At 62.5% G+C, this 27,120-nt stretch overlaps 1 protein-coding gene across 8 annotated transcripts in view; it reads right to left on the bottom strand.

The window, feature by feature from the left end:
• GRAMD4 (GRAM domain containing 4) overlaps window positions 1-27,120 on the bottom strand; it is a 72,438-nt gene that overhangs the window by 30,263 nt on the left and 15,055 nt on the right. For 5 of the 8 annotated variants that reach the window (XM_078449290.2, XM_078449293.2, XM_078449297.2 and 2 more), the window contains exons 2-3: window positions 7,870-8,080; window positions 4,051-4,171 (exon numbers count right to left, since the gene is read on the bottom strand). In XM_078449290.2, the coding sequence (XP_078305416.1) occupies window positions 4,051-4,171; window positions 7,870-8,080 (332 nt within the window). Of the gene's footprint in view, window positions 1-4,050; window positions 4,172-7,869; window positions 8,081-12,328; window positions 12,353-25,151; window positions 25,269-27,120 lie in introns of those variants that run through there. The other 3 variants (XM_078449291.2, XM_078449295.2, XM_078449298.2) reach the window with 3 other exon arrangements.

Below are 27,120 nucleotides of genomic sequence, written 5' to 3'. Positions count from 1 at the left end.
GGGTCTCAAGGATGCTGTATGTCCTCTCGTGCACGCTCTGCTCCCCCAGCTACTGAGTGGGAAGAAACGGCAGAGGAAGAGATGGGCTCTCCTGTGCAGATTCCAACCCGACCGAGTTTTTCTGCAATTAATTCCTCCACCCACACGACCCAGGACGTTGTGCCAGATGCTCAACAGGAGCAGCCTAAGGACCGCCTGAAACTATGAACCTGGCCGGAGGAAAGAAACTCGCCACCCAGGGCACAGGCGGTTGAACCCCGCCAAAGCCACACAGCAGGTGTAACGCGGGACAGGGACGCTGTCCAGGTACCATTCTGGAGGGACCTCTGGGAGGCAATGGAAACGGGAGAAAGTGAGACGGGGATAACGTCCATCTAAGGAGGAAGTTAAGAACGCACGTGTTTGTTTCTACAAACGAGTCAGTGGAAGCATAAACCGTAAAATCAAAAGACACTGGTTACCTATAGAGGAAAAGAAGGAAGGGGTGCGCACAGGAAGAGAAACCGATTTCTCTGAACATGCCTGGACTCTGCAACCATGCGAGCAATTTTAGACGACTGCAAAAGCAAGTTTGGTTCTAACGAGAACTCTTTACAATACGCGTCACGGGACAAAAGGACACAGCATCACACCTGGGACACTCTTCACCTGAGTCTCATCCTGAGGGAACATCAGACAAACCCAAACTGAGGGACGTGCACTCTTCAAGAACGCCAACATCAGGAACCACGAAGGCAGGCCGTAACCGCTCCAGGAGACGGACCGAAGAGACGGGACGCCTGAACGTAACGTGTGACCGGGGACCCTCTTCGGCTAAAAATTACAGGAGAGCACGCTGTGACAGACAGTGAGGCTGCAGCAAGGCCTTAGGTTAGATAATCGTGTGGAATGGACGCTAATTTCTGGAGGTCGGTAACGGTACTGGTTCGGCAGGTAAGAGAGTACCTGCTTTCAGGAAACACACACAGGAGAGCTCCAGAACATCACGTCTGCAGAGGACCACAGGCAGGTGCATGGAAGGAAGGACAGGTGGGTGCACGGACGGACAGATGGACGGATGGTTGGGAACGGGACAGACAGGCAGACAAGCACGGTAAAATGTTGAACCTTGGGGACAATCTGGCTGAAAAGACTACAGGGCTCCTTTGTATTATTCTTGGGACCTTCCTGCCAATCGGGAATCGGGTCAAAATAAAAAGTGAACGGAAAACAAGAATCATCTCTAAAAATCTAAATCACTCACGAGAACTAGGATTTTCAGCCTGAGAGATGAGAGAACAGTCTGACGAGGTCGAGTAAAGACCCTGGGACGGGAGAACAGGGTCTCGATGGGAAAAACCGCGCACCAGCACTCGCGGCAGCCGAACGCGGAGGCAACGCAGGCGCCTGTCAGCAGATGGACACACAGACACAATGCGGTCCAGTCACACAGCCGAACGGCGCTCAGCCTTGCACAGGAAGGGGGTGCTGCCACGTGCTGCCACACGGCCACGCGGATGAACCTGAGGACATGGCGCCCGACCCCAAAACAAACACTGTAGCTTCCACTTGCATGAGGTCCCTGCAGAAGCCCAACCCCCAGAGACGGACGGAAGGACGCTGGCTGCCGGGGCTGGGGGAGGGGCACGGGGACTTGAGGCTTAATGGGCACAGGGTTTCAGTGTCACAAGCTGACCACACGGTGACGGGCGTGTGGCACCGCGAACGTGTCAACACCACGAGCGGTGCACGTCAGATGGTCACGATGGCAAATCTTGCGTTATGTATATTTTATCACAGTTTTTTTTTAAAGGAAAAAAACGAAAACCCCAGGCATTGGATGTGAATCCGAATGATCTGTGTGAACTCAGGACGCCCTACCTCTGCCCACTGGAAACATCTAGAAACAGTGACAGCAGCGAGGACCCCAGAAGGCTCATTTAGCTTCTAAACACCACTCTCGACCGAAAGGAATCAGGAGAAATGGCTAATTCCAGGACGGGGGCAAGAGATGACGAAGAGCCCGGAGCATCCGTCACACCAGAGAGCTCACGGAGGAGTGGCTGACGTCGAAAGGACTCAGAAGCAAAACCAAAGCACCACCCAAGGCCCAGAGGTGGGTCTATCTGGCACCGACGGGCAGCAGCGATTCAGACACGTCAGCTGTGTTTAAGGCCATGATCGCATGAGGACAGCAAAAAACCCACAAAAGCCCAACACCCTCGATGGTCACCTTTGGGAGATGCTCTAAGTAGGGAATCAGCTCATTATTCTGAAAACCAGACAATAAAGGAAAAAAATTCAAGCATGTATCCTGCCTCTGCTTATAGGAACCATCCCCGGGAGCAACCAAGTAGTTAGGTTTTCAGAACTACGTCGGTGAGTAAATGGAGGACGACTGGAGGGGTCGGGAATGACCATTCTGGAACGTCCAGGGCACGGCGGATGGAAGCCATGACACCCAAGGGCGGACACCACCTCAGGGAAGCCGCCACCGAGGGAGTCCTCCCAGAGAGCGCCCCGTGTGGAGTCCACGGGGACGCCCTGAGCTAGGTCCGGGGCGGAGGCCCCGCCAGAGCTGGCCTGGTTTCCTCCACGAAGAGCAGAGACGCAGACAACTGGCAACACAGGAGCCTGGAGAGACGCGCCAGCCGCTCCACGCGGGGCCTGGGTGCCGTTCTCGGAGTTGCGGAAAAACCGGCAGACAGTCGGGGAGATCTGAGCTTAGGACGGGGGTCTGACGACGTGAAAAGTAACCTGATGTTTCCAGTTGTGAGTATCAGACTCACGGCTTTCGTTTTTAAAACACAACGAGCTGCCTGCTGAAAATACAGACGAAGGATGGGAGGCTGGCGGGAACCCGCCTGCCGCGGCCGCCTCTCGCTGGAGCTGACGGTGAGCGCGTGAGACGCTCTACCTCTGTGTCTGTCTGAAATGTTCCTAGTTCAAAACGAGTGCCCACAGCTGCCACCCCACGGCTGCCAAAACCGGCCCGGACGGTTTCGCGACGTGAGCTACCCAAGAGTAAACCAGAAGCTCTTTTGGCAAAACACTGAGGCCGGACCCGAGGGCTCCCCCCCACGGCTCAGACACCCGCTGTCACGTGCAGGCGAGGGCCCCCACGTGGCTGCAGAGCAGGGGCGCCCACGGCTAGAGCTCAGTGGACACTCAGTGTGTGGACCCCGAGGGAGAGGTGTCCGTGGGCCGGCAAGGGCACAGCTGCTGGGTCCGGAGGGCGGGAAGGAGACGGGAAGGGAGGGGACCTGCCCGCGGACCCTTCCTCCTGGACCCGGTGGCTCCCGGCCAGGAGGCCGCGCCTTCCTCCCTGTATCGTCCCGGCAGCTGTAGCTGCCGCCGCGGCATCAGCCGTGGAGGCTCCACGTGGCGCAGCGGGGTCACACGCGTGGGCGCCGGGGCGAGTCTGCCTGCTTCCAACCCCTCGCCGGCGAGAGGGCTTCCCCGGGGAAGGTCACCCTCCCCAGCCCTGCGGTTCCCGTCTGCAGAGCAGGGAGACAGAGGGAGGCGGGACGTCAAATGAGATCGTGTGTGCGAGGACCCGGGAGACGCCTCCGCAGCAGTTTCTACCACTGCCACGCAAGAGGCCACGGCTCGCGGCAGCGGGGAGGTGTGGTTAAGCTCGCCGATGGCCCAGATCCCGAGGCGTGCGGCCACCTGACGACGAAATCCTCGGGCTCCCCCTCCCTCCGCGTTGCGACAGCAAACAGACCAGAGTGGACAGTCTCAGTCTCTTCGCCACGCTCTGACCCGTTCTGAACTAAGTGCTGGAAATAATGCACCAGATCCCCTGAAAGCATCAGACTCTCCAGGGAGCCTTTTATCCCTTCCCGGTGGCGTCCCCCTCACCCCCGAGCAACAACATCGCAGCTGCGCGGACAAGAGCTCGGGTCTTAGTGGAGCAGCAGAGGGAGCCTCAGGAAGCCCGCGCCCACGGGGCCAGGCCCGTCCCCACCACGACCGAGCCCAGGGACAGCGGTCACGGGGCTTCCCCAGCCCAAACAGCCCGTGCGCTTCTGCGGGGCGGCGTCCTCCCATCCCCCCACCGGTACTCACGTAAGAAGTGCTTTTCCAATAAGGCGATCTCCAGGTGACCTTTGATCTCATTTAATCGGTCAAACTCTGTCCGGTTAAAGTCCTGGACTCCTGCAGCCATGATGAGGGTCCCCGGACCAGCCTACAAAAGACACACACCGAGACTCAGAGGAGCCGCCTCGAGGCGTCCCGCGTGCCCGTCAACTGGTTCTCCGAGGGGTACCCCGAGGACCCCTCATCTGCAAGGGCCAGGCCCGCAGAGCCCCCGGGAAGACAAGGAGGGCCTCTGCCACGAAGCGGGTATCCCTTCACCTCAGCTTCACCTGCCGGTGGAAGGGACATCTTCAGCTGCTGGTGGAGCCCAGGCGAGGTCAGCTTTTAGGAAGGATTAAAAAAAAAAAAAAAAACCCACGATGCTAAGCCTCTTGACGGCCACAGCACTCGGGCTGCAGAGGGAAGGAAACCACAGAAACCCAGGCCGGCCAGCGCGGCACCCTCCGGAGAGGCGGGTGAGCCCAGCCACGAGACCTGTCCCCCTCGCGCCCCAGAGCTGGAGTGACAGGACTCCGGGCCGGCGGGGTGGGCACGTCCACGCGCCAGGCTGCGTAAATCTGCAAGAACGGCGGCTCCCGAGGCGAGCGAACTCCGGACCGGGGCCTGTCCCGTTCCACGGAGGGCTAATTAAAACCACCGCCTGACGTCCCCAGGGGTGCGGGGCAGGCTCAGGTTACAGATGACCGCGGCCCGCTGCCACTCGCCCGGGGGCCTGGCACGGTGGCCGCTCGCCTCCTGCTGACGGGAGGGGAAGGGGTGCAGGGCAGGCCGGCACAGCCAGGCCCCCACCCACCGGGCGCACAAGGAGCGCTCGGCTCACACACTGGACCCTTCCACGGTCGCCCCCACAGCTGCATCCTGACGCTGGCCTGGCCAGAAGCAGCAGCCGTGCGTCCCCCGCGATGCGACGGGGGAGGATCGGACTCCGGGCTGGGGGAGGGTGGAAGGGGACCCACAGCCCGGACAGGGCTCGACAGGCCTCGTGACCCCTCCTCCATAGACACAAGCTGCCTGCTCCAGGCCACACCCCAGCAAGGAGATGCTGACGGCGGGAGGCCAACGGGTCCCGTGGCTGCCCTGACACTTGACCTGTCGGGACTTTCTCGCTTCTGGGGCGTGAGTCCCCCTGCTGACCTGCACCCCCCACGGCCTGGCAGCAGTGGACACGGGCACTGGGGATACTTCCAGCTGCCCTACCACGAGGAAGAAGGCGCATGCCTGACCCACTCACCCTGCAAACGAGCTCGACCCTCCCCTGCCCGCCCCTCCCCCTCCCCTCCCCCACCCCCATGACGGCCAAGGCAGCAGCCACACAGCGGAGGGCAGAGGCCGGCCAGGAGAGGCGGCTCCGCACCGATGAACGCTCGACTCCATCCCATCCGCCAACTCCTCCCCCAAAGCGAGCAGGATGACCCCCAGTTTATGGGGCCACGTCTGAAATGCTGTGATGCGGGTCAGGCTCTGGGATGCTGGAGTCGAGGCCGTCTGGAACTTGCCCTTGTGCTTCCAGAATCCCCACAGGGCCCCCTGGGGTCTAGGAGAGCCAGGGCCCCTCAGGGTGTGGGGCAGACCGAGCCGAAGCCCAGTGGATGGCGGGAATGGGGAGGAGCGGCTCCGGGGAGCCGAGCGGCTGGCCGGGAGCACCGATGGGGACGGTGGGCCGCAGGTCTGAGCCCCTCTGCGAGCCCCTTCAGCTGACCCCTTCTCGGACCCCGCCCCCCCCCCCCCCCACGCCCTTGCCCTCAATCACCACGTCCACTTGTCTCCTCTGCCCGGGACACGGAGCGAGAGCAGCCAGTCACAGAAGGGCAGGTGCTATAGGCTTCTCTCACGTGACGTCCCTGGAGGAGTCGCGCACAGAGACAGAGCGGGTGGGTGGGCGCCAGGGGCTGGGGCACGGGTGGGGACAGGGCTTCAGTGTGGAGAGACGATGGCGGTTCTGGAGGCGGATGGGGGGTGACACGCTCAATGCCGGAGAACAGAACACCCGACCGCGGCTAAAATGGGGAGTTCTACGTTAAGTATGTTTTACCACAGTAAGAAATCTCAAGTGAAGAGAACAAAGTCTAAGCACGGAGGTGTCCAGCCTCCCTCACAGCAAGAGCCGCGCCATCAGAGCCCCACTCTTCACCCGTCAGGCCGTCAGAGCAGAAAGCCTGAGGACGCCTGAGGACGCCTGAGCCGGTGACAGGCGTGGGACGTGGGCCCTCTCAGGCGGCCGTGGGAACCAACTGTACCCCGCAGGAGGGCGGCCTGGTCACAGCCACTGGGACGACGGATGCCGTGGACCCAGCACGCCCACCTGGGGGACACGGGGTCACGGGTCACGGGTCGCTTCAGTGGGGAGAGCTTCACGTGTCGATGGCACAACCCTCGTGGGAGCCCAAGCCCAGCGCCCCCGCCACAGACAGAGTCCCGGTCGGCTGTCTGTTCACACAGCCCCTGTGCCCGCCACCCCTCAGACCTCCCCGCACCCTCAGACGTGACCTCAAAGCAGGGCATGGGCACGGCTGGGTCCCGAGACCCTCCTCACCATCGGCCGCCACCCCCACGCAGGGGCCGTGCTCTAGGGTGAGTCCGGGTCTCTCTGCAGACAGCACCCAGGGCAAGGCGGCTGCCGCTAAGCCCCAGCAGGATGGACAGACGGACGGAGCACGGAGCCAGAAGACTGCTCTGCAGGATCCCTGTCACACCCCTGGGTGAGCTCAGACCCGCGCGTGGGGACTCATGCTCCCAAAGTGCCCCCGGCACACTCGACCCAAAGACCACTGTCGGAGCCGTGGCTCCCGGCGCCCGGGGGGCACGGGCCAGAACAGGGGACACACCGCCTTCCTTGCAAGACAAGCCCGTGGCGCTCTGCATCACGTGTACCAGGACACAAGGCAACAAGGGACCCTGCGGCTGGAGGAGCAGCTGGGGGACCGCGGCCCACACCCCGGCAGGCTCCCCTCCCGGCTCCGCAGCGCCCGGCCCACCTGATCAGGCAGCCCGGCTCCGAGTGAATTATTCAGTCCCACCAGGAGCGGACTCGTAGTCCCCGTTCCGGTCTGAGGCATTAATAATAGAGGGAGCCAGGGAGGACGAGCACTCACAGCCCACCCCTGGAAAGGAAACTAGCTCGGGCGCTCAGAGGAGAAACCAGCAGACCGCCAATATGGTCCCCCACGCCAGGCAGGATGGCTGTGGACGTCTTCCCCAGCGACGGGGAGGCCTCAGGCAGCGGTGCCCATGACGGCGAGCCCCGCGATCACACCTGGCCAGGGAGCCCGCCCCAGCCCCCGAAGACACACAAGCTTCCAGAAGGCAGGGCCCACTCAGGCCTAGTTCCCACCGTAGCCACGCTGTCTAGCTGCCCCACTAAAGGGCACCCTGCTGACGGGCCCACAGCGGTCGACGAGGACCCAGCCTGGGCTCGGCCAGCTGCCGAGGGTCGGGAACGTCAGGCTGGGGTCTCTGCCTCACTTCCGCACCAGAAGTCGGCCAGCCACCCAGAAAACCAGTGAGGAAAGAAAAGAAATCCAGCTGCTGGACAGACCCGTGGTGAAGGCAGGCTGTCTGATCCTCAATCGGCAGGGGGTATGAACCCCGGGCACTGAGGGCCGTTCCAGGACAAGATGAGGACAGAGGGGAGGCCAGCCCGGGCAGGACGGGGCTGCCCAGTGCACGCTCTGCTTGGCCACCCGAGGTCGGGGGATGGCCCCCAGGCCTACACTTCCGGACACGGGGACGAGGCCAAGCAGAGCAGGGGGCGTTCCCGCTGCCAGGAGGCCCGCACAGCATACTCACGGGGTCCCTCAGCTCCTCGCTGTCCCGGGGCGAGGTCCGAGGTGTTCTCAGGGGAACTTCATCTCCGCATTCGGTGTCCGAGGCATTTGGAGACTCTGCTAGATCGAGGAAGTCATCTCTCTTGTGACCTCTGAACCTGATTTTGTCCAGCCTCCTTAGCATGTTCAGCACTGAGCCTCTCTGCTTTACCTTAACATGACGGTCGGGGTCCCTGCAAGAGAAGGGGGGAGGCTCGGTCACTCGCCTGCCGGCCACCTGCCCACGTGACACGCCCAACAGCCTGAACACACGGTTCTCCCGCACACAGCTCGGTCCCGTGGCCAAGCCCTGTCCTCAGGGAGCGGTCAGTCTGGCTTTTCAAGGAACACTCGGGACCCACCGGCTCCCACCTTGCACCCACCAGCCTGGGTCCCTCCATCGCCCCCACTCAGCTGGCCAAGCTCCTACCACTGCCCCCGACCGACGTCACCCCCCCCCCCCCCCGTGTACCCCACAAGACAGGAGGAAGCCAAGTCTGTCAGCAGGACCTTCCCGGCCATAAAGACGGCCAGCCTGGTGCATGGGAGGCCAGAGACCCTGGGTCTCATCAGAAGCCCTCCCAACCAGCCAACCATCAAGGACGTGGTCAGAGCTGTGGCTCCACACATTGCCCAGACAGAAGCAGACACCCGAAAACCGCTAGAATGCTCGGCATTAGGGCGTCTCAGTGGCTCCCTTCTGAACCCAGTGGGGCCCCGGCTTCGTGTCCCCCGACTGGGCCTGGTCCCCTCGCCCAGGTCACCACCCAGGCTGCTCTGTCTGCCTAAAGCACCTTCCCGCTTGCCTGGGCAGCCCTTGCTCGGCTTCCAGAGGCGGCTCATTCTTGCTCAGAGAGGTCGTCCCACACACAAGGGCTGGTCAGGAGCCCCGCACTCACCCGCCTGCCTCCCCAGCACGGCCCCGGCCCACAGACTGCCTGCCGGGCTCCTCTAGCCGGGAATGACGGCGGCAAAGACCTGACCTGGGGGGTCACACCGACGGAGGACACGTGTAAGTTCAGACCCACGTGCTCACCCGGGGACGGACGTGTCGTGGGGTGCCCCACATCTCTGCGCCGTGGCCAGGAAAGGCAAGGCGCCCCACCAGGACCCCCAGGGACAGAGCCAATAGCTCATCTCCACGTCCAGCCGACCTCGCTCCAAAGCCTACAGCAGAGGCCACAAACCCCACCGGGTCCCAATCGCACAGCTCCTGGGCCGTGAGGCCTTGGGTCCCTGCGAGGGTGGGGGCCCGGACAAGACTGCTGCAGCCTGCTCTGTGCTGCTTACCGCCTTTCTAGGCCCCGGCTCCGCCTCTGAGACGGGAATGAGAGCAGTAAGACCAGAGAGTTCCAGGAGCTCCAGACCAGAGAGCTCCGGGGGCTCCAGATGACGTACCCCGGGAGCCTGCCGCCGGCCCCAGAAAACGGGCCAGCACCCCCAGGCAAGGCGGGCAGGGAGAGGGCTGAGCAGCATGGAACTCGTCCCGGGCCGTCCCACTGGGGAAATCTCACGGAGAACCGCAAACGCGGGGAGAGGCTCTTCCTGTTTGGGACCGTTTGGGATGGAGCAGGCACAGGGCTGTCAAAGGGCCCTTCGATCACAGCCCCCCACCGCCAGGGGCCCTCTGCCCCCTCGGCAAGCTTTCCTGCCCTGAGCAGGGGATGCCAACAGTGGGGCCCGCAAGGCCCCAGCCGAAATGGACCAGACCTTGCTCTGGTCCTCGAGAACAGCGGAGGCATGTGGGGGGGGAGGGGCTGCAGGGGCTCCTTCCAGCCTGCCTGGGACACTACAACGTGGCCCCGTGTGGCCCTAGGGGCAAAAGCCACAGGACACACAATGCTCAGTGTCCCCAGGGACCCAGGGGAGCCCAGAAAGGGCGATGGGGGCCATGGGGGAGGGGCAGCACTGCTCGTCTGGAGGGGTGGGGGGGGCGGCCACCTGGACAACCAGCTGCCATGAGCTCCAGATGGATGAAACGGGTGAATGAAGGAAAACACGAACACACACACACACACAAACATGAAGAAAAGAGAACTTCGTGCCAACCAAGTCCCTAGAGTGGGGGTAACAGTCTGTGTAATAGAAATGACAAAAATAATCACAGAGTAAAAGAGTCTGATAATCAACTGGACAGAAGTAAATTTCCACTTGCTAAAAACAACGCAGTGGTGGGGGGGGGGGGGGGGCGCCTGGGAGCCTCAGTCGGTTAAGCGTCCGACTTCGGCTCAGGTCATGATCTCACAGTTTGTGGGTTCGAGCCCCGCGTCGGGCTCTGTGCTGACGGCTCAGAGCGGGAGCCCGCTTTGGACTCTGTGTCTCCCTCTCTCTCTGCCTTACCCCACTCGCACTCTTTCTCTCTCCCTCTCTCTCTCAAAAGTAAATAAAACATTAAAGAAATTAAATGAAAATGCAGTGAAACAAGGGGCACGTGTAGCAAATGTGGTGTACTGAACAATTACTGTCTTTGTCCTGAGACCACTTGAATAAACGGGCAAAAGTTCCAGGACCCTGGTCTGCAGACGGGCCAATTCCCCGGGCAGAGGAATTCACAGCAAGAGGAAATCGACCACCACTGGAGCAAAAACCTCCAAGTTCACTAAAAAGGAAACCAAAGCCACCGCACGCGGCAGAAGCAGCGGGATCCGTGCACAAAGCCGCCCTCGGAACCAGTGACTCCGTCTCCAGGGCAAAGCCAACACGTGGGGCGAGTCTCGCCCTCAGATCGAGTTGTGACCCAGCAGCCCTGCCCGCTATGCACCCGCCCCCGGACGGGGCAGGGCAAGGGGTTCTGGCACATCACGTGGGACTCCCACAGGACACCATCCCCGAGTGACACAGGCGGCTCTAACTGCCATCCGGGTCCCGTTAAGGCAAACAGGTGTCCAAAACCAGTAAAGGTGACACAGGACCCTGCATTAGGTTTATGGGCCCACAGGTGGCTTGTAAAACCTCCTCCTCCAAACGTCCTAGGACGCTTTCCTATTGCTTTTTTGTAAGTCCATTTATTTTGCGAGAGGGCGAGCGAGCAAGGGAGGGGCAGAGAGAGAGGGAAAGAGGGAGAACCCCAGGCAGGCACAGCGCTGTCAGCGCGCAGCCCAACGCGGGGCTCGAGCTCATGAACCGTGAGAAGGTAACCTGAGCTGAAGTTGGGTCGGACGCTTAACCGACTGAGCCACGCAAGCGCCCCCATTTTTTCAGCTCAGAAGTAAAAATCTGGGTACGGGAAACGCAGCAACGCAAAACCTACTCCCTTTCACTCCAAAAAGACCGGCCGGACTCCTCGGCGTCGGGGGACAGTGGGGTGCGGAGGCTCGCGAGCCGGGACACCTGGCTGACTTCTGCCCAGCGGAAAGTGGTCGGGCTTGCTCCCGTACTCCCGGCACGGCTCTGGCCAGGTGGGCTCTCTGTCTGGGGCTCTCTACGGCCCCTGAAGCTGGGGCTGCTGTCCTTCCCGGTTCAGCTCCGGCAAGCTAATGAGGCGGGGACACGAGGACAGGGGACAAAGCACCGAGTGTCCAGCCCGGCACCATCAGAACGCAACGCACGCCTGGGCCCGGCCCCACACGCTGGGCTAGCCAGGGCCACATCCCTCCAGCCGCCAGCTCAGCCCAACCCTGGGCTCCTCCTGCTGGCTACTCTCGTCAGCCTGTGACGGGGGGCGGGGAGGGGGTCTAGACACACAGCCCACCAGAGAGAGGGGCTCCCAGAGGCCCACTCCCGTCCCCGTTGCCCTGCTCCCCCAGACCCCTTGGGCCCCTCGAAGAACGAAGCACCCGCACTGCTGTCAGATCAGGACCACAAGCCGTGACTCCCCAGCCACCCCAGCGGGGGCCGGCCCAGCCTGTGAGGGGACCCCACCGTGTTGCCTCCCTGTGCCGGGCCAGAGCGTAGCCCACCCCACCCCAGGACGGCTGACCGCACCTCAGTCACACCTGCGGGGTCTCTAGTCCACGTAAGGTCACGTTCACCAATTCCGGTGGACGTGAATTTGGGGAGGACACACCGTGCCAGCCGGTACACCCCCCACTTTCAGAGGTAGACGGAAAACCAATATGGAGCATCGTCTCAGACACAGACAGGAGGCCAGATCTCAGGCACCAAGTGTGACCCAGAGGGAAGCTTTCCACACAGAGCCAGAGTAGTCGAGCGGGCACGCTCTTGACGCATCTTACCTGCACCTCACGTTCCGGGTGCCTGCGGCCACGTGTCCCCAGCCCCCCAGCTAGTCCCCCACTCCCCCACCCTACCTTCCCGCCACCCTCCCCACAACCGGCCTTCTACAGGCACCCGCAGGCCACCCCAGGCAGCTCAGGGCAGCTCCTGTGAGCCCACCGCCCCCCCCCCGCCCCCTCCCCTGCCCCCTCCCAAGGTAAACCAGGCGCTCAGCGGGACCCGCTGCCCCCGGCCCCACAGCCCTCAGAGGGAACACCTCTCTGTACCTCCGTGCAGAAGCAGGCGCGCCGGGAAAGGACCCTGGCCGTGGCTACTCCAGACCCCCGCCCAGAGCCGGGACGGTCTGCAAGGACCCTGTAACCGTCTGCCCCGGGAGCAAGCAAGCACGGGGCACCTGGTGCCCTGGCGCAGGGCGGCGGGGCTCGCCCAGCTCAAGGCAGCACCCACCAGGCCCCGCGCCCTCCGCACGCGGGACTGAGTCCGGCCGCGCCGGCCCGAGACACAAAGCACGCTGCTCTGGGAACCCGATGAATGCCTTCTGGACACACAAAGGAGGCACTGTCTAGGGAAACTGGACTTGGAAACCACAAAGGACTTTATTTCCCTTCCCAGCCAAGGTTTTTTAAACGGTGGGTCCGGGTCTCCGGCCCCGGCCGCGTCCCCGCCATCCCGCCTCGACGCGCAGCGCGCACCACTCCCCGGCCTGGCTTCGTCTCCCGGGTTACCTGGCGGCACTCCGGCCGATCCAGGGATGAACGGTGTCCACTTTCCCACAGGGTGCAGGCCCGTCCTAAGCCCCATTCCTGGGGAGCCACCGACGTGGAGAACTGGGCGCCTCCCCCCTCCCCGCAAGCCAGTCCCAGAGACCGCCTGGCCCTCTGCCACGTCTCCATCCTCTGGGAACACGGCCCCAGACTCCTCTGGCGGAGCGGCCTGGGGCGGCCGCTGTGGACCCCGAGGCTTTGCAGGGGGAACAGGAGGGCCAGGGAGGAGGTGCGGCCTCAGGTGGGTTCCAGTCAGCATCCCAAAGCCTCGCCCCCAGAACCCCGGCACCCACACAACTCCTGCCCGGCCCTGCAGGGCCCTGTGCTGGGCCCTCCGGGGAGGAGTCTGAGGCCTGAGACCCACAAGGCACGCAGGACCACGGACGCTGCCCCCAACCCCGTGCCAGGCTCACGATGTTGGCTCGCACCCATGACCCCCGGGTTTCCCCAAACTCAAGGCTTGTCTGGGAGCCACATCCCTCACCCCCGACGAACACCTCGGTCCTGCCAGGCTGGGCATGGTCGGTGAGACCCCAAACGCTCCTGGGGTCAATACCCAGGCGTCCTGCCCCAACCCAGCACCCGCCGGCCTCCCTGGGGGCTCTGCTCTGGCTTGCCAGCTGCGTGCGGGGCACCTCGCTGGTAGCTCAGCTCTGCCCGGCACGGCACGGAGCCGCCTCCCGCTGGACGCTGTCTACGTCCACCAGCTGCTCCGGCCACGACCTGGAAGGAGCCCCCAACCTTGGGATCACCCCACGGCCACCTGCAGCCAGCACGGCCCCCCACCTCCAAACTGGGCCACACACCCGTGTGCCTCTCCACCCCGACCCCTCCCTCCTCCCCAGCTGAGCCCCCGCTCCACGTGGCAGGAAACCAGAGCCCGTGGCATCCTGCCGGGGGCCCTCCCGGGGCCTCCCCGGCCCGGCCTTGGGGGTCCTCTGCCGCCACATTTGCTCCTACTGCCGGGCCCTTCTGGTTCAGGGGTGTCTCCCGTCCCAGTGCCTTTTTCTCCAAGTAAGAGCCATCACCCCATCTGGTTTGGGGTCCTGGAACGCCCAGCTAGCTCCCTTGTTTGGGATCTGTGTCCCCAGCCGCACACTGTCAGCACGCGGTCCCCCCAAGGGCAGTGGCAGCCACCGCCCTCCAGGGGACACGCCAGCCGCAGACAGCGGGTCAGCGGGTTGGCCTCGGCAGGGCTGGCACGTGCCAGGGTCACACACGCTCATCTGGCAAATGAAGGAATGATGGGCAAAGGTGGGGTCGCGCCGACGGGGCTCTGAGCGCCAGGAAATCCGGGGCCCTTCGCCGGCTCCGGGCCCCCCAGCCACAGCTGCAAGGAGCTGTCCCCCCACAGAGCCCACAGAGCAAAGGGCCGTCCTCGGACTCTGCCCAGGAGCCCAGCCGAGGCCCTGCCGAGCTTACGGTCCCTAATCCGTGAACGCCTGTGGAAAACGCAACGCCAAGGCTTCAACAACCTGGGTGTTTCCACAAGGTGGGGGAAAGGGAGGCCTGAACGTCTTCCCTTGGCGGGCGTCTTCCGGGACCGTCCGTTCCCACAAAGGTCAGGCCGAAACCACGGTGTGCATCGAGCCCGTGGACGACCGACAAGGCCCACATCCTGCCAGCTCGGCGACCCTGACGATCACCCGGGGGGTGGGGGGGGGGGGGGCGCGGGACAGCGGGAGAGCCGGGAGGGCCCGATGGGCGCTGCCACACCCTTTTCCGCGACCTGGGGTCACACCACGGCGTGGATGGCACAGGACTGCGCAGGGAGTGGCCCCGGGGACCCGCGCGTGGAGACGAAGGTCAGGCGACTGCGAGGAAGTAAACGGATATGAGGCTGAGGGGCTCACGCTCACGGGCAGCACTCTCGCCGGAAAGCCGCGGGGCCAGTGGTGCTCATCGACGCTCCCCCGGGTCTTCCCTCGACCCCCACCCTCCCACAGGGACAGGCTCCCACAGGGACGACGGCTGGCGATTCTGTTTGCGTTAACAAGACGAAGGTGCATCAGAGCCTCACTTGTTCATCTGCGACGGGGCGAGGGTGCTCCCTGCTGACGGGGAGGACGGTTCTCTCGCAGAGGAAGATTTCCTGGACCTCTGTGTGCCATTCACGGTGGGCGGCTGCCCCCGTCACACATTCACCCTACATTTTCTCCGTCGCTTCGTTAAGCCTACACTTGTAGCAGGCGCCCGTTTCTGTGGTGTGGCTGCTTCCGCCGTGGCCGTTTTCAAGCCACCAAAGCGACACGCAGGCCTGAGTGCACGGCGGGGGCAGAAGCCGCGGCCTCTGGCACACAGGATCTCCACCACCCAGACACAACAGACACACGCCGCCCCGGGTTCCTACCCAGTAGTGAAAGCAGTGACGTGGGGACGCCCGGGCGGCTCAGTCGGTTGAGCGTCTGACTCTCGATCTCAGCTCAGGTCACGGTCCCAGGGTCCCTGAGACCCAGCCCCGCGTCGGGCTCTGCAATGTGTCAGCACAGAGCCTGCTTGAGATCCTCTCTCCCTCATTCTCTGCCCCTCCCCACCCAAAACAAATACACGTTTTTTTAAGTAGTGATGTAATTCAGATAGGAGGGATTTCAAGCACTGAATACCTCTGTCAGCGTATCCAACTGTACGTTTAGTGAGCTCCCCAAGTCCCCCCAACGTGACAAAGGTAACAGGGTGCCAGCGAGCTGCTCCTTCTGCCTCAAGCTGTTGAGGCCACACAAGATCGGGGCTCAGTAAACATCACGGAACTCAGCGCTCCCACTTACCCTTCTTCCCCAGCAGGGCCCGGGGTGGAGGCGAAGAGCGGGACCCAAGGTCAAAATGCAAAAACTTCGAGCCCAAGAGGGTCGAAGGGACCAAAGACAGTCCTGGAAGGCGGGACCCAGACAGCACGCTCACAGGGCAGAGGGGAGGGGAGCCCCAAAGCGCACCCCACCGAGGCACGTGGGGCGGGCCACACCCCACTCACGACCCCCGCCATCCCAGCCCCCCTCGGGTCACCAACGACCAGATGTCAAGACCTCCCCGGGGCCCCTGGGACCCTGCCAGGGACATTCCTGCTGTCGGAGCCACCACCAAGTGACCACCTCACTCTTCCCGCCTCTGGCTCCGCACCACCTGCCCGCCCAGCCACGCGGCTCCCGGCCCCCGCGACGTCACCCCTGCTCGTGCATCCCATAGCACACTCATGTGGGGGCACAGTGAGGGGGCACGCGCCCGTCCGAATTGGTCCCAACTGTCCTACGTGCCACACGCGTGGAGCACCCACCGGGAGCGGGCTCTGTGCTGAGCTCGGACCCGAGCTGTCTCTCCTCACCATCCAGGCAGGGAGAACACCACCGGCCACGGCAGCGTGCCCACGGGTGGGTTACCCTGCCTCCGCGGTGCCCGGCTCCTGTGATTGTGCGAACGGAACTCCCTTCTCAGAGCACTGCCGGGCATCACATTCAGTCGTGCCCGGCAGGTGGAAGCAACCCCGGGAAAGCCCCAGGTCCCACTCTCCAGAAACACACTTAGCAGACGTCACTAGCCCCGCGCCTCCGTCCACCTCCACGTGCACCACTGTCACTCTACCTTCGGGGCGCTGCGGTGACGTCCCCACTTGGAAGATGAGGGTAAGAGGCTCCAGGACGCCCGAGACCCCCCAGTCAGCAGCGGCTTCCATGCCCCCCCCCGACAGGCAGGAGAGGAAGGGGCGGGCGGTGGGTGAGCAGAGACCGCACGCGGTGGGAAGCCAGGGCCACGGTGCCCGAGACTCCAGCGAGGGAGATCAGGAGAGGGCGCGGCCGCCCCCCGCCCCGCCAGCACTCCATCACCAAGGCTCAGCCCCGCCACCTGCCCTGCACAAAGCAGACCCCTGCCCTCTGACCCCCACCCTCTGACCCCCGCTGGGGACCAGCCCCAAGGATAGGGGGTGAGGTGCACAGAGGCAGGGCCACTCAGGTCAAGACCTGCCCTCCCTGGGCTTTAGAGTAGCAGGAAGAGACAGGTGTGAGCCAGGCCCATCCGGGGGCCCAACTCCAGGCATCTGGGCCTCAGCCCAGGTGCACACAGCACAGGACCCGGACAGCCCCAGGCAGGGGGTCAGAACACCTCCCGTGGAATGTTCACAGGGCACCGACACAGGGAAGGACGAGCCCCAGGCCTCCTGTGCACCCCAAAATCTGTGCAGGGCCCCAAATCTCAGGCAAGAATGACAAGCTCCTGTATCCCAGGTGTCATACTTCCCGGTCACAATGCTGAAACAATAATTCTATTGTTAAACCAACTGACAGAAGGAGAAACTGAGGCCAGGGAAACAGGATGAGAGGGAAGTGGCACATCAGAAACAGAAACCAACCTCACTGGACTCGAGAGCCTGTGCTTGCTCTAACCCCAGATGGGCCCAGCTATCAGCCCTCCCTGGCACATACCTCTATTAATGCATCCCTTACTGCAGGACAGCCCACAGGCCCCTCTGCCTAGGAGACCGAGTGGGGAGCCTGGCTGAGTGGCCACACAGATGTTTATTTAAGCAAAACAAAGCCAGCGAAAAAACCTAAAGTTTAGGAGCAGGTAGACAAAAACCTCTGTGTCGTGTAAGCAAACAGAATGAGCTACTAAACACACACACAGATTTATTTCAATTCCCTCCACTGTCCTTAGCAACCGGGACCTGGGAAGACCCAGCCAGTGAGGCTGCCGGTAGGAACCACCTTCCAGAGTCTGGGCACCAGTCATGACTTCCTGCCATGGCCCTGGCCCAAGTTCCTGAAAGCACAAAGGGGCGTGGCTCGCAGCTGTTTGCAAACGGGCTGTTCTCCAACTGCGTCTCACCAGACAACACGCGGGGGGGCGGGCGATCCTGTTCTGTAAGGGGCCAGGTAGGAAATGTCTGGGGCTCGGCGGGCTGCGTGGCCTGTCAGAACTTCTCAGCTCCGCCGTGCCACCGGATGGGTGTGGCTGCAGGCCAGTGGGCTAGGTTTGGCCACGGGCCATGCCCTAGCGTCCCATATCCTACGGCGGTAAGTGCCCAGCAGACCAAAAACTCTCAAAACGGTCACGGCACTTACTGGCCCAGTAGCGGGGCGCCCGGGCCCTCCCTAAGCACTGGGGTCCCATTTCCTGAACATCACACACTGACTGGTGCGTGTCCCCATCACCATCCAGTCTTCTTAAGGAAAGAGGTGAGGGGCGAGGGGTCATCCATGGCGACACCGGGGCAGCCTGGGTGGTCTCTAGACGAGATCTAGAAGGATCTTGGTGAGGGAAACCGACATATCTCTGTGCACCTGGGTCGGGTGCCGGGGGCTTCTCCCCCGTCCCCCATATCCCTCCTGAGGCAGCGGGGCTGGCTGGAAGGACAGCCAGCTGCGAGCGGCCACCAGCCAAAAGCACTGACCACCCCGGAAGGCCACCCCCTGGGTCTCAGGGCAGTGTCCTTTGCTCCGCAGTGACAGAGAGCACAGTGAAAACTCCAGGAGCCAGGCCCGGGCCCCGGCTCCCGCCTGCAACATCCAGTCCACGCTTCTGACCGTGCACTGTCCCCTCCCCACACGAAGGCTCTCCAACCACCTTCCCCCACTGTCCCCTCCCCAGAGCAGGAGACCTAACAGGGCTGTCACCTGGCCATCACCTGGTGTCACCTGCTTCCAGGTGGGTGAGGTGCATTTTAAAGAACTTCCTAGTCCCCAGGCAAATCCAGAGCCAAGGTAAACAGCCCTCAGGCGAAAAAGGCACCTGTCCAGAGGCAGCTTTGTTTTTCTTGTTTCATCTCGGCTCCCCCACGCCAGACCCCTCCCCTGCAGACCAGGCCCCGGGCAGAGGGTTCAAGCACCACATGCCCCAAAAGGTTTTCTGTGTCTGACAACACACAGCGAGAAGGTGGAACCCGCGTTTCCTGCTCAGCCAGCCCAGAAAGGCTCACAGCCCTGCCCGGGGCAGGCCTGGCGCAGACGTGCGGGCTGGCACTCACGCCGCGGCCACGGAAAGAAAATATTAGAAAACCCACAAAACACCCGAACCCTCAGAGTCGTCTTTGCGCCGGGCGCCCAGGTAACTGCCCAGCGCCGTGTGGCCGATGGACGGACGGTTGGGTCTCTGAGTGTCCCCGCTGCCAGGCGGCAGGGGGCTCCGCAGGGCAAAGACACGGCCGCGCAGCAGGTCTGGCACGCGGCCCGGGTCCTGGCGTGCACACTGTCGCCCTGCAGCTGCATCGCGGGGCAGAGCCACACGCCAGATGCTCGGAGGGACGGCAACGAGCGGGCGCTCGGCCGGTGTTTAATGAGCACCTACTATGTACCAGATGCAGGAATGCAGAGGAGGCGTGCCCACCGCGCAGGAACTTCCTAACCACAGAACGGAGGAGCCGGGCAGGCGGGGCACAGGCCCCACCGGCCAGGGAAGGCCGTTCTGAGCTGCAGAGGAAGGCACCCCAGGGAAAGGGAGCACAGACGGGGAGCATGTTGAGGCCAGGTGGGGACTGTCCTGGGTAGGGAGGGCAGCCTGGTCCGAGAGGACTCACGGCACAGGGAGCACCCGGGAGCCTCGCCGCCCACAGCAGCCGCACTGAGAAGCACACTGCACTGGGCCCACGGACTTGACCCCTTCCCACACCACCCCCCCAACCCAATCCCACATGCCGGCCTCCGGGAGGCTGGACCCCGGCTCCTGCACGCCTGTCTCTGGGCCAGGCCCGCACTAAGGACTTCGTGCGTATCGGCTGCTTGTGACTGAGGCGACCCCTTCTACATGGAGGGGGACGCAGCTGAGAGGGACTCACAGCCATGACAGGGGAAGATGGAAGGCAGGGCACAAGGTGCCCTGGGGTGCAGGGCGATGGCTCACGGACCTGCCTGGGGCCTCAGGGCAGCCAGGCTCAGAGCTGTCCATTTACCGGATTCCCAAGCAAACACCGAGGCCAGGGAGTGCAAACCACACCCTGGAGGCCACGAAAAACAGCAGCGGGTCCTGAGAAGACAAACACAGGACGGCCATAGGACCCGGAGGTCCTGCTTCTGGGTATGCACCCGAAGTACCCACACCGGGGCTCGGCGGGATCCGGACGGCGGACAAACACACTGTGGTTGACACGCACAGAGCAGTATCGCTCATACACGCGATGGGGTGCTGACATGGGCTACGACCTGGACGGACCTTGAGGACACCGTGCTCAGTGAAGGAAGCCAAGCACAAAAGGACTGATTCGGCACGATTCTGCTCCTATGGTCCCTGTAAGACTCACATCCATAGCTACAGAAGGTAGATGAAGGCCCCCGGGGCAGAGGACGGGAACGGAGAGTTCGTGTTTCATGGGGACAGGGCTTTGGTTTGGGAAGATGAAAACATCCTGGACATGATGGAGTGTTGGTCGCTCAACACTGAATGTACCGAATGCCACCAAACTGCACGCTCAGAAATGGTCAAAATGGCATGTTTTACGTTATATGTGTTTTATCACCTTGTACGTGGTATATCACACTTATCGTATTATGTATACTTCATCGTGGTTATACATAAACATACAAGGAGAGACAGCATGAGCAAAACTCTCTAAAATAACCTATAAATCTAATGTGATTCCCCTAAAAATATTACAAAAAGACTTCAGAGGAAGCAAAATGAGCTAAGGCTAAGGTTCATAAGGAGAAACAGACAAACCCAGAATAACCCAGAAAATTCTGGAAAGCAGGAGTAATGAGGATGACCAGCTCCACCACATGATGGAACATGCTGGGGCTACAGCCGTTCTACAATGTCCCAGCCTCCAGCGGGATCCAAGGAGCATCTGACATCAGGGGGAAGGGACACGCTATCCAACAAAGGACGTGGGGATATCCGGGCGGCTGTGTGGAAGGAGGTAATGTCGAAGCCACACCTCATGCCTTCCCCAAATACACTCAAATGGACCAAAGATGTGCAGGGAAAACAAGGACGGCATCCGTGTAGAGGCGGGGGGTGGGCGAGGGTGGGGGGCAGGAGGGTCCAGGACCTCAGGACTGGACGGGGCCTTTCCAAGCAAGACGTGTATCACCGGAAGAACACAGATTATGGCAAAAAAAAAAACTTGCAAGGCAAAAATCTAAGTAGTCAAACAAATGATAATCTAGGAGAAAATATTTGCAACACATACTACAGAGGATTAATTTGTCTAAGACTGATAAACAGCCCAGCAGAAAAATGGGCCAAAGACGCAGAGAGCTCACGAAAAAGGCAGACAGTCCTCTGACCTATGGAAAGATGATTAATCTCCACTTATAAAGAGAGAAACACAAGTTAAAGTTCCATGAGCAACCCTGAGAAACCCTTTTCCCTAACAGACCAGCAAACATGCAGCGGGTGGGCGTGGGAACAAGGAAGCCGCCGGGGCCCCTACTCAGTGGGGGGCGCGCAGGGCAATTTTGCAACATCCACTATCCTTACGGGAAAAGTCTCCTACTCATACTTGCAAAATGATGTAGAGGCAAGGTCATTTCGTTGCCACATCGTTTTTGTGACAGTGAAACGAGGCTGGATGCACCCTCAGGTCCACCCACGGGGGACAGCCAGGCAAGGGAGCCCCCGCAGCCTGAGCAAGGAGGAGGACCCTTCAAATCCTGCGGGAGACCTCCCAGCCTGGGCTGACTGCTATCTGCCAGTGCGCGCAAGCCATCCGCCATCCAGCACTGGAGTAAAGGGGGGAGGGGGGAAGGGAGAGGGGGAAGGGAGAGGGGTGGAGAGGGTGGGGATGGTAGGAGGGAGGAGGGGAAAAAGGGACAGGGAAGAAGGGGAAAGGGGATAAGGAGGAGGGAAAAGGAGGAGGGGGGAGGGGAGGAAGGGGGAGGGGAAAGGAAGCGGAAGTGGGGGGAGGGGAGGGAGAGGGGAGGAGGCAGGAGGCACTGGAGACTCATCCTAAGCTTCAACCCCTTTTGGATCCTGAAGGTGTTGACTATTCCACAGCAAAGGACATTTTAAAATTATTTTAAATAAAGGAAGGACTTTAAATAAAACAAAAAAACGGGAACAAGAACCTTCATTCACCACTTCGGGGAAACCTCTCCCAAAGCCAAACAAGCAGTTCTCGGAGCGTGGCTCAGGAACCTCTTCTGGGGGGACCCATGAGGTCAAAAATAAGGCCACATTTGCTTTTGCACACTCGCCCTCAGGCGGCCCACGGAGAGACAACATGGCAAAAGGGACATGTGACACGTGACTTAAGCTGCCAGTGCCCCCACAGCTTTCCTTTTTGTGGAGTGGGGGGGGGGGACACGGTGATTTTTTTTTAATAAGAATAAGCTATTTACGTAAACATGGAATGGGTTTATAGTTGGCAGTTTCTGATAAATGAATACCTTTAGATTTCTTAGTTTTACTTTTTTTTTTCTTTTGAGAGAGAGAGAAGGCGTAGAGGCAGAGGGGAGAGAGAATCCCAAGCAGGCTCCACACTCAGCACAGAGCCTGACTTGGGGCTCAATCCCACGACCCCGGGATCATGACCTGAACCGAAATCAAGAGTCGGACGCCCAGCTGACTGAGCCCCCCGGCACCCCGCTCGTGCTTTCTCAGAAAGTCAAGAGCAACAGAGACAACCCACGTATACAGGGGCCTTCTGGTGGCCTCGTAACCGAAGACTACAAAGGGTCCTGAGACCAGGGTCTGAGAGACACCAGCCTACCCAGTGACCCTGGAGAAGGGGCGCAGGGGCGGGCTGGTCGGTCCACGGCTCCCCCTGACCCCAGTCCAGGCCTCGAGGGGTGGCAGCTGGGTCCCAGTAGGGAGCTGTGTCCGCAGGCACGACCAGAGTGGGCCCCAGGCGTGCAGCAGGCTGGACCGCAGGCCTGGCGGCGGGGAAGCGGCAGGCTATGTGGCTGAAGGGCGTGTGGCAGACGGGAGGCGGGGGGATGGGGCCTGAGCGCTGTCTGCTCTGTGTCACCGCGCGTGCAAGAGCGGCACCCTCACCTTACAAGGAAGACTTGGCCCAGAGCCATGCAGCAAGGGAGGGGCAGCGCCCCCGTTCCCGGCCAGGCCAGCAGCTACACCTCGCCCCTTCTCTCCACCTCTGCCCTCCCCCTTGGGGTTCAGGCCAGAGGAGTCCCCACGCACACGTCCTCTTTCCCACCCCATCTGCTCACAAACACCCTCCCTGCCTCTCTCTGGGTGCTGTGCGACTTTCAGGGGCCACAGACGCCTCCTGCTCCAGGAAGCCCTCTCTGAAGTCCTCATCCACAGGTGTCTCTCGGTCCAGGCACACGGGCCCTGGGACACCTGGGCTCACACACCTGCGTGAACGTGCACACGTACACCGCCTTGCACCCCTGCCTTGTGCACATCCACTCTGCCTCTGAAGCCCAGCCCGCACGGCCTCTGTGGTTCTCCACGCCCAGCAGCCCGTCTCCCGACCCGCCTCCACCCACAGACTGCAACTCAGCAGGCAAATCAGAGCCTTTTTGGTCCCAGGAGCACACGGGTGCTGCCTTCCCAGGGGAAGGAATCGAACGCAGGTAAAGCAGAAGGGACGGGTGGCCGGGAGGGAAACGAACAGAAGGGGAACCAGACACACCGGCCTGAGCGTACCAGGCCACCAGCTCCACACCCGAGGACCTGAGCGGCAAAGGTGCCCCCGTGCAGAAACGAGGCTGCGGCGGACCCCGCCCTCCTGGGCGGACAAGGCAAGCCTGGGATGCTGCACGTGGGGGACACCTTCTGTCCCCCTTGACGGTGACCTACGGTCCCGCCACTGAGAGACCAGGAGGAGGAGGCAGCATCTGGGGGACACCTGCGGGCACCGTTCTCAAGCTGGAACCAGACGTGGATCAGTCCATTTCACGGCCACTCGAGAAGGAATGATGCCAGCACCGCAGGGCCCGCCCGTCCGCAGGGCCCTTCCACAACCTGCTTCTGTAAACAGCGAACGTTCCCCGGTGCCTTTCGGGTTAAGATGGGCTTTGCGCTCGATCTACAGGGAGAAGGCAGCACTGGGGGAGCAAGAGGGGCCCGGGGTCCTCCTGCATCGCTCCCGAAGGGGGGCCCCTCCTGGGAAAAGGCTTCCAAGGTCACTTTTCTGCAAAGGGCATTAAAACCTCAACCGTGCATTTGCTTCGGCTCCAACAAACGGGACAGGATCCGTCGGCCCGCGTGGCCGTGACGCCAGATGGAGCTGATCTGAGGCATTGCTCTCGTCTCCTTCCACAGAGAACACGGGGGGTGGCGGTGGGGGGGGGGGGGAACAATATCCGAAAGCACAACGATGAGGAAAACGGCTCAAAGTCTGAAAAGCCATCGCATCCCCAGGCTCCAGAATCAGTAACGCGACCACTAACACCCAGGCCCCGCCACTGGGTCCAGGGCGCTCCCGAGCACGAATGTCCAGCCCCCATCTGTGGACCCAGCTTCCAAATGCCGACGTGTCCTGTGCGGGAGCCTCTCCCCAAATCTCGTGCCGTCCCAACCCCGGACCCCACATCTCGGTCGGCTTTGTCCCCACACTCCCTCTGTGACAGCCCCCTCCCGGAGACCGCCCTCCTGCTTGACGGCCCTGCCTCCTCGGGGCTCTGGGGGCAGCATAGCAGGTGCCGGAACCCTGGCCCACCCACCAGGCCCACCCTGTGGAGCTCACCTTCCCAACTCACCCCTGTCCCTCCTCCCCCCCCACCCTGCTTCTCTTCAGTTCCGGCACAGCTGATAAGGGCCTGCGCCCTGCAGCTCCTCTGTCCCACATCAGCTTCGCCTGCCCTCAGAGGAAGTCACAGATGCACCACTCCCTCACGTCCCCATCGGACCACAGAGGCTCCTCCTGCCCCAGGGGGGCCCCACCGCTCAGCCGACCGGACCCCAGCGACCCGGGCCTCCTCGGGCAGCCAGAATCGAGCACCTGCAAATCAGACCAGTAACCAGCATTTCATCTCTTGAGGTCGGGGGGCGGGGAGCCACTTAAAGGGTCCCATCAGGATGCGGGCCAGAGGATGTCCGGCACCTTCCATGACTGGAATCCCCAGGCAGCAGCAGCTGAGGAGCGAGAGGACCCCTCCGGCCCCTCCAAGGCCACAGCCCTGGCCTCGGCTTACCGGAGCAGAAGACACCCCAACTTCTGGCTAGAATTCCCGCCAAAGTTCGGCCCAGAAAAAGGGTCTACTGCCAAACCCTGAACCAGAAAAACGCAGCTGATTGGAACAGGCTGCCTTCGCACCTGAGAGGCAGCCCGTGCAAGCAGAGAACAGGCAGAAACCCACATTCCACGCGAACTTGCCCTCAAACAGGAACCTGCACCGCACTGGTTTCTGTCCTCCTTACGACGCTGCGGGCAGGTCGCAGCAAACGCGAGAGACGCCACTCAGCAGAGCCCCTCAGGTCCAGGGGAGGCCCCGCTCACCGCATCACCTCGTCCCCACCCGCCGTGGGGCTCCCGCCACAGCCTGGCTCCGCGAAGGCCCTTCCGCCAGGACCCGCGCCGCCCGTGCCCACGTGGCACAGCCACAGGGCCGCCCCGGTCCAGCTTCCGGCACCAAGCTCCGCGATCCCAACGGAGAGCCCCCGTCCCGACCAGGGTCCAAAGGTCTGGCGGTGGATTCCCGGGGGAGGGCAGGCCTCACCGAGAGCGGCAGGCTCCTCGGAGACCTGGCCGATCCGGACTGACGGGTTGGCACAGCCCAGGAGGGTGGTTTCCCATCCTGCCGGGGACAGCAGCTGACACGATCCCGCAGCCTCGAGACCTCGGGGACAGTGGGAAAGGCTCAAGGGAAGAACGGAAGGCCGCCTGCTCGGGCCTGACCCCCAGGTCGCAAAAGGAAACAAGATCCGGTCAACTGGTTCGCTGGGAAGACAAGGGCCGTCGGCAGCCCCCACCTCACTCACCGCTCGGCCCGGCTCCACCCACACAGAAGGCGGTCAGAGTCCCTCTGCTGTGACACAGCTGACCCTGCCGGAAAGGCCGGCCAGGGTCACTCAGCCCCAGCACACCCACACCGACAGAAACTGAGAGCCCCGGGCTCGACCGGGCCATTTAACCGGTCGGACTCCCAGCCTGGGTCCCCGCTCCACGTCCCCCCCCCCCGACAGTTCAGGAAGAAGCAGCGGGGAGGAACCTCCAGGTACGTGACCCCTGACCTCGCCCCCGGAGGGCTGCACCTGCGCACAAGCATTCCACAGCCTCCACCAACTGCCTTCGGATAAAGTCCATCCACCTGCTGCACTGGGTCCGCATTCCAACCAAGGAGAACACGGGGGTGGCCGGGCCCTCTCCGCAGGACCGCAGGACCGCAGGCTCATGCCGACCCACTGCGAGGCCCGGACCGGGCTCGGTCCTTTCCAGCTCCTTGGGAGAGCCCACCATGGGGACAGAGGGAGAAGGAGCGCCAGATGTAAGGACAGGAGAGCCGGAGGGGCCGGCTCGCCCGCTGGCTGTGGACACTAGCCACTGTCCCCACCTCCGTGCGGCTCGAGGGTTCTCCGTGCTCTCCAATCTCGGCCCCTCGAAAGGTGCAGGGGCCCCTCGATGATTCCTGATGGCTTGTGGGGGGCAGCCGCCAGGGCGGTCTGGGCAGGGGTGTGGGTATGGGGGGGTGGGGGTCAACACAGGACAGGGCGGCCAACCCTGGCCAGGGGCTGAGCTGCCTGACGGGAGCCTGTTTTCCTCTCCAGGTCCTCCACGCGGGGACCCCACCACCTTCACGACCCAGTGTCAAGGGCACAGCCAGCACCTAACCCGAGGCTGTAAGACAAGGGTCCCAAGGGTAGGGAAACCCCTTGATAAAGGCAGGTTCACAGCCCAGGACACCGAGGTCAGAAGAGGCACCACTCTCCAAGGCAACCACGAGAAAACCCTGTCCTGAAGGCCAGTTCCCCCCACGTCACCGCCAGGGTTGTTCTGGAAACCCGAGGCATTGAGCCCAAAGGCAGGGTCTCCCCACTTGGTGCCCCTCTGCCCCCTCACTTCCCAGGAGCCTGCCAACAGCCTGGTCACGCCCCTCGGCTGCAGGGCAGGTTCTTCTGGGCCTGGTCTGCCGGCCACACGCAGGGAGGGGCTCACAACCCCCATCCCTCAATGCTTCGCCTCATGGGGGCCCCCTCCCGGCCCCAGGACACCCCCAGGGTCGCGGGGGGCTCCGATCTTCCCCTTCACCGCAGGGTGGCCCCAGCCTCAGGGGCCCCTCTCCCATCCCAGGCCGTTCCCACACCTGAAACTTCTGGAAACACCTGCCGTCAGCGGGGCTTACCCCACCACCACCAGAGGCTCCTCACCCCCCACCTCCCTCACCCCAGCTCTCCTCTGGCCACCTCTGGCCTCTCCCCTGTGCCCCACCCGTCCTGAGCACACCCTGTCCCTCACACCTGGGTGCTTT

This window comes from Panthera onca, chromosome B4 (genome assembly GCF_046562875.1).
Source record: "Panthera onca isolate mPanOnc1 chromosome B4, mPanOnc1 haplotype 2, whole genome shotgun sequence".
Lineage (NCBI taxonomy): Eukaryota > Metazoa > Chordata > Mammalia > Carnivora > Felidae > Panthera > Panthera onca.
Note: the sequence above shows the minus strand (reverse complement) of the source record. Positions and strands in the feature narration are given on the sequence as shown.